Source organism: Pistacia vera, unplaced genomic scaffold (assembly GCF_008641045.1).
Source record: "Pistacia vera cultivar Batoury unplaced genomic scaffold, PisVer_v2 Contig760, whole genome shotgun sequence".
Taxonomy (NCBI): Eukaryota; Viridiplantae; Streptophyta; class Magnoliopsida; order Sapindales; family Anacardiaceae; genus Pistacia; species Pistacia vera.
In genome coordinates, this window is record NW_022196624.1 from 254,812 (window position 1) to 262,341 (window position 7,530).

At 37.5% G+C, this 7,530-nt stretch overlaps 1 protein-coding gene and 1 non-coding gene across 2 annotated transcripts; both read right to left on the minus strand.

Annotated features, from left to right (window-relative positions):
- Window positions 1-1,239: 1,239 nt before the first annotated feature.
- On the minus strand, window positions 1,240-1,311 carry TRNAT-CGU. Its single transcript has one exon. It is a non-coding gene; the product is annotated as a tRNA-Thr (tRNA).
- Window positions 1,312-1,803: 492 nt separating this feature from the next.
- On the minus strand, window positions 1,804-7,219 carry LOC116116088 (protein LONGIFOLIA 1-like). The gene is made up of 5 exons (XM_031402196.1): window positions 7,053-7,219; window positions 6,576-6,646; window positions 3,609-5,723; window positions 3,368-3,518; window positions 1,804-2,830 (listed from the first exon to the last, which is right to left on the minus strand). Exons 1-5 carry the CDS (start codon window positions 7,195-7,197, stop codon window positions 1,995-1,997), a joined length of 3,318 nt encoding a protein of 1,105 aa, XP_031258056.1. The 5' UTR covers window positions 7,198-7,219; the 3' UTR covers window positions 1,804-1,994.
- Window positions 7,220-7,530: the final 311 nt, after the last annotated feature.

Genomic DNA, 7,530 nt, shown 5'->3' on the forward strand with positions numbered 1-7,530 from the left:
CACTTGGAACCACTCCCGAACCCAAGCCTGCACCACTCAACAACCCACACACAACTCACACCAGAAAAAATAAACCAACCACCAACAACCCAACACACAGAATCAAACTCAATAACACTATCGCGAAAAAGCACAGCCAAAGGCTAGGAGGGGCCAACAGCAGCAGCATCCAGCAGCGACAAGAGCAGGCATTAGCAGAACAGACAGCAAGATAATGGGAGCTTGGAGAAAGGAAGGGCCACCACTCATGCATAGCAAACCCCACACACCACCACTCTCCACAGTCCAGCCATGCCAAGACTAGCACCCAAGACAGCTTCCAAATGTAAAAATGAGGGCTGCAAATAATCCCACAATCTGCCTCCCTTGACGATTTCCTAAGCCAGCATAAGGGGAACCTGCAAAAAACCAAAACACGTTAATCTGGCATGGCACATTCCTTCCCAACCCACATGCCTCAATAGCTCCATCTTGCCCAGACTTATCCACCTCCAAAAGAGTAACCAAGGCCGACACCCCATACCGTCAGAAATCTTAAAAATCTCCATCCGTTATGGAACTCAGGGGAAGATCCCATTACACCACCACTTGATGGACTCTGTCATTATCCTTGAGGGAGATGTTTTATGTCAAAACACATTGAATTTCAATGGACGGATAACTATGAATCAGTGTCCCAAATAATATAATATATAGTTTAAATGAAAAGTTAGATAACTAAATAATTTGATTAACATAGTTTATATAATTTTAGTTTTGATATTTGGTTATAATTATGAATTGAAATGTTTTAAATATTATATAGTCAAAAATATAAAAAGATTTTTTTTTTTTTATAATTTTTAAAAATTAATTGAAAAACACATGAGGGCAAAACTAACATTATAATAGATGTAAAGGCTGAAAAATTAATGGTAAATGGTAATTTTTAATATGAAAAGTTAAATCTTTTATTTAAACAAAAACTGAATATATCCATAAAATTTACCCAGGGAGAGATTAACATGTCCAAGTATTAATTATTTTTTATTTTTTTTAATCAAAATAGTTAATGAAATAGATAAAAAAAACCAAATCCCTTAAATAAATTTGGATTTTTAGTTAATTATGAAAATAGAAATGCAGTCTTCTCCTCAGGTGAGATTTTCATAAAATATCATTCACTTAATTTAAAAAAATATATACAGTATATATCTTGTCGTTTTGCGTAGAGTGGTTATCGATAGCATGATGAAAAAAAGCCCCCGGCGAGGATCGAACTCGCGACCTTTCGCTTACGAAGCGAACGCACTACCACTATGCTACGGAGGCAGCTTTTATACTTGTACTTACGAGTTGATATTTAATTTTTAATTCTTAAAACCTTTATACACATTGTCCCAAATAGTTTTGGGAGATAACATAAATTTCTTGGCAAAGTACACACCTTAGTTTAGTACATTTTACAAGAAATTTGATGTCCTCTAAAATATTAAAAATATAATTCCAGTTTACCAAATATTGGAACCCAGTGGCATATTGGTTTTGTTAATAGCTTGGAAATGGGAGACAGAAGACGTATAAAAATTGCTGAAGATTTCAGAACTTACAATCTTTGACTTATTTTTGTCGAATGTTTTGAGGAAGTTTTGGTCATGACTTGCATATGATGTGTTGTTTTTCAAGTAGCATGGTTTATTTTGTTAATTTCAAGTAGTTTTTGCCTCTTTCATGTCAATGCATGTAGTGATGATGAAAGATGGTGAAAAATAAACAACTTTCAAAGAATTTAAAAGCATAGCAGAAGTTGCAGATAGAAAAGGATTCATATACTGTTTCTTATGAATATGTATTAATGGTGTCATAATCTGAGAAGTTAATTTCTTTACAATCATGCCCAGAACTTTTTTAATTCTTACTCATGAATTATTATGCTTTCTTGCAAAAAATCACAGTAGGGAAAACCAAAGATTGAGCAAAATGAAACTAAAGAAATCTATTTTGCATGCCTGCATTTACTTCACAAACAGCTTTCTTCGCCTACCTGGCTTGCCTCGCAAACTAGCTGCTTCACCCATCAAAATCTCGTCTACTAAATCTTTAAAGAGCAACCGCTCAACATCTAGTACTACCCCAGAAATCTCGCAGTCAAAATTTGTCCAACTGCCTGATCGATGCTTCACATCCTCCCACAATATACTTTTCAAATCATCCTCCTCATCCTCTAGGCTGCACTCCAGTTTCTTGGCTTGAAGCTGTTCAATCTCTGAGCATAATTCTTTTAGAAGCTTTTGTGCACTCAATGTATTGCTTGCTAGCTTTTTGGTCTTTAACCATGGCTCTGGAGAGGTCCCTACTGAAGCTAACTTTCCGACAAGGATCTCATTGACAGAGTCAAATATGAGTTTCCGGTGAACTTTCTCTGGGTCTGTCGTTGAATGGGAAACTTTGACAGGGCTGCATTCTCCTTTTGAACAGAATGTGCTTGCATTAGTTTGTTCCAAAACAAAGAATAACTCGGGGTTGATTGGGTGGCCTGACGGATGGAGCTGAAATGTTGTCAAGCTGGAGCCGAGGTCTCTTAGTAGGAGGCCAGAAGCTAACAGTATCTCAGAGATGTATCTGTGGTCAGGATTGGTGTTCTCGCAAAGTGATGCAATGTAGTCAATGCCAGCTTCATCATGACTGGAGTTAAGTCGTCTAAGCTTCTGAACTAAATGCTCGATGTTTTGTAATTTCTTGCGACTGATTTCCGTTGTAACACCAGAACCCGTGCCATCAGATACGAGATTATCTGCTGTAGTCCACTGATCTTCATTGAGACAATCACTGGAAATTTGAGCAATATCACCTGTAACATGATAAATATTAAAGTTACAATTGGTAGAACATAGATGCCTTCATATATTATAGAAATTAGAACAATGGAAAGGAGCCGATTGGTATGTTTGTGGGGTAAGCTAAGGATCTCAGCTAAGGAATATTCTTAATGTAGTTAAGGACATGATGCGTAAATACAACAGAGGGTTGTTTCCAAAACTAAAAAATTCGGCAGCTAAACATTAAAAGTTCTGGATAAGCAAGAACAGGTTCATTAATCATCTCAAAATTGCAGTGGAACTCGAAAGAATTCTGCTCCACTCAAAACTCATCAGTGAGTTATACAATTAAACTAATTTCAAACTCTTAACCACCTTATGTGTAGTGAAGAACTATCAGCTTTATCAAGATGAAATGTTCTATTCAAACATATAATCTCTTTTTGTTTATTTGAGTGGGTTGATTTATTAAAAGAAAATAAAAAAGCTTTCAATCTGTCTATAAGCATTAATCAGTTTAGAGATGAACCATATCTAAGTGAAATTTGATCGATTAAAAGAAACTTTACCTTTGAGGGCATTAGACATCTGCTTAATGGGAGATGGATCATCACCTCTTAATGCTGAGGCATCCATGACAGAGACAGGACTAGGATGCTCTGCTGTAGCTGTAGCAAGTTCTGCTAAAGATCCATCCTCACTTAATCTTGGAGTTGATTTCTGAAACCATGAGAAACAAAATAAAATCCCAAGAAACTATGAATGAGTGATCAGAATAATTCAAAGAAAAGTTAAAACAAAAGCACCTACTTTCTGCTCTGAGCCTGAAATTGTGTGCTTGGCAGCCCTCATGGATGGACTCTGACTGCCATTGATTTCAATGCATCGTTCACTACTGGTAACTTCCATATCTATCCTTGAGTCCAAGACAAGATTGCTGTCTGATTGCACAGATGAATCATCTCCATAGTGACTTGAAGTTCTGGATTCATTACTTATCTGGCTCATTTGGTCATCAGCTTGCTGTAAGTGGTGAAATTTTTGTTTAAGTCTACCACCAGGAGAACCTGATTCTATCAACTGCCTGTTTGATTGCCTTCTAGGTTTACTCACATCAGCTGGAGGGGTTGGCGGGCGAGACCGCTTGTCCAATTCATTCTTCTTCTGCTGCAATCTAGGGCTCACAGAACCTGAGCTCCTTGTTGAATTTGTAATGCTTTCTCTTGGCAACTGTTGAGGCTTTGGTGAAGATTGCATTGTGGATCTTGTATTCTTACCACTGATTTTCTTATCAGAGGAGCTGACAGTAGATTCAATGCGACTGCTTCTAGGAGACTGATCTTTAGCTGCTCGGCTTTTTACTGAAGCCTTTTTGCTGTCTTCAGATCCCTTGCTCTGAAGCTTTTGGGGACTAGAAAGTCTGTATACTGGAATTGCTGATGAAGAAGGAATATTAGATTTCTGAACTAGTTTAGCCGGTTTCATGATCACGATTGGTGAGTCAAATGTCCTTGAGGAATGCGAACCCCTGGTTGTGGAAGCAATGACATGCTTGCTTTGCAGATTCTGTTGGTTTCTTGATTTAAGATTAGGACTAGAAGATTTCAGTTCATAGTCTCTTTGAGTTTCAAAGTTTGAAGCTTGTTCTTCTTTACTGGTCTCTATAAGCCCCTTTGCTTGCATAGCTTCCAGTATCTGCTTGAGAGCTCTGAGATCCTTTCCAGATTGTTTAAATTCAAGATCTTTCAATCTTTCCTCAATCTCAGAATAAACTGAAGGAAAGGAATTTGCTGTCCTTGCCGGAACTTTCACAGGCCTAAAAGCTGTTTTCTGAGAATCCCGACTTCCATCTGGTTGCCTCCACGGTGCTGGTTCAATTGGAAACTTCGAACTAGAAACTGGTTTCATGATCAAATCAGGATTTCTCCATCTTGGTGATGGTGGCTCTTTCATTGAGCTTCTTGGGGAGTTGGAAACTCGGATTGGCTTGTTTTGACCATTTGATTTCAATGATCTTGAGAAATGATCTCTCTCTTCAACTGGAGGGGTTTTAATCAAACCAAACCGGCTATCACTAGGTGCAGTAGAATCTGGCAGAGCTTCCAAGCCCATTAATTTTGCTACAACGCTTGGGGGCCGTTTCTGAGTTGCCAGAGCTTGTGGAAGATTAATGTCTTTGTTGTTTGAGATTACACCATCCTGAAAATTTTTAAAAGGGTAATTTGGTTTTGAATCAGAGTTGGAACGCCGTATTGGGCCATCTCTACCATCCAGTGAAAGTCTGGGCATCTCTTTTAGCTTTGGTGTGGATTTGAAGGTTTCTCGGGAGTCCAAAGATAAGCGATTCATCTCTTTCCCATCATAGGATAACCTAGGAGCATCCTTTGAAATTGTAAGCCAAGATCCTTCTTTCACTTCATACTGTGATCTTGAAAGGTCTCTACCTTCATTATAATACCAAGGCACTTCTCGAAATTTTGCAAGTACTCTAAGAGACTCCTTGATGTCAGCAGGCATACTTTGCTTCCCACTGACCCCAACATCATAAGATCCATCTCCTGATTTGGATAGTTGAAATGGCCTTGGAGAGTCCTTGTGCTTCAAAGAACGACCAGCGGATTCATCACTGGCTGCAGTTTTAACTGATAGTCCTCTGGCCTCTCTATACATTGAGTCCTTGACTACATCCCGAAGATCCAGTGAATGCCGCCCCAAATGTGGAGATGTACTTCCTTGGTGCATGACTGGGTCCCTGGATGGAGTTTCAGGAAAAATCATTCTGTCAAACGAAGAGGCTTCTTGTTGAGCCGTCTTGCCACAGTCCAGAGAGGACAAGGAAGATGAACAAGACGATGAGAAAGAGGCTCTTGAAGATTCTGTGGAAAGTCTTTGCTTCTCACTCACATTTCGGTTTAGATTTGTTTCCTGCAATTAAATGTATATTAGCTTACACTTGCACATTACTTGCATCTCAATATTGAAGCTATGTTCTCACTGAGAAAATAAAAAGCTCAGTGATAACCAGGGCCAAAAAAAAAAAAAAAAAAGTAATGAAATTGATTGGAAAAATTTCTTTTCCAAATCTATATGCAGCAAAAGCCAAGGGATGGATAGAATCTAGAAACAGATGAATAAATAAATAAAAGAAAAACACTGAGAAAGGTTTAGGCAAATTTCTAGTTTAGGAATTTGTAATTGAAAATAATTATTTTTCTTTTCTATAGTGAGATGTATTAGGAAAGAGGAGTTCTATTAAGAATAGGAATATGAATCATAGTAGAATAAGAATGTCCTATTTTACCTATAAACAGAGGAGTTAGAACCAATTCAAGGTTATAAGAGAAGAAAGTAAAGAAAGAAAGAATGTGAGGATACAAGGGGTTTTGATGTAAGAGTACTTTAGGGCATTAAACACCATAGGAACAAGATGTTTGGCTGAAGAATTAAAGGATTCAATGATTGCTCAGAATGAAGGTTGATGGTGTGATGAAACATTTGCATCGTATTCAAATTATTATAGTGAAAACCCTCTTATCCGTGGATGTAAACGAGTTATGCCGAACCACGTAAAATATCGTGTACCTTTGTGTGCTAGGTGCTGTTCTTTAATTTTATGTTATTTTTACTCATTCGATTTTCAACAGTTTACACCAGAAAAATGCAATTGATCATGGTAACTGTATAATGCTAAGTCTGTAATCATATTAAAAAGATGCAAGAGTTTGTGGAGAAGCAGAGAAAGAAGAAGATAAAAAGTATGAAATAAAGATGCCTCACAGTTGCTGTCTGTTGCTGATATATACTGTTAAAGTCCCCTTCCGAGGTGGCATTCTGGAAGTGGGAAGTACCTGAAAAATTGCAGGGGAATTAGATATTGCATTCTTCGGTGATGCTAATGAATTTTCAATGTTTTAGCACACTAAGAAAATCATCATTCAAGTTGATCCGCATACATGAAGGTTTCCAAATACGAACTCCAGACACACCCAAATTATAAAAAGAATAGAAAGAATACATTAGAAGTAGATGACATTTGTGAAACAAATATTGAGAAAGCAAAAAATGAAGATGGAATTTTCTGAGGAGACATCCGTCTTAAGGCCAATTTGGTATTGAATTAAACAAATGAAACAAAACTTTTATATTGAGCTTCAAAACAAGTCTAATAAGAACATATTTCGATTGCTCACTGCCAAGCATTGATAAAATAAATTGATTCTAACTGATTAAAGCTAGACATAGTAATTAGATTACCTGGAGGAAGCCTCTTGTGGGTCAGGCGCCGGCTGTTTAGGACCTGGTGGCGATCAAAGATTTGGAAAATCCCAGTCATGCATCCTATTTGCCTCTGCAGATCTGGATTGTCATCTGCTAAAGAATGTAGAAGCTTTGCAGCCATCTCCAGCACCTTCCCTCAACTAAAAAAACTCCTGCTTGTTTACTATCCTTTCTCCAATAGATAAAATTACAACATTTCAGCTTCTATCTCCATAAATCTGAATTTAAGGTTTCTCTTCAACAGTGTTTTAACCAGTTCTCTGTAGAACAGAGAGACGAAATATCTAAGCAATTCCTTGTTGACCCAACTGAGATAATGGAATTTTAGATACCTCAACAGTACTTACTTCACTCAAAAACCAAAGTCCAATTGAGGAACAAAAATTCCTCAACCTCTTTTTTTATGTTAATTATTCTCCTTCAATAGTGAGCAAAATTCAATGCACAAAATAAG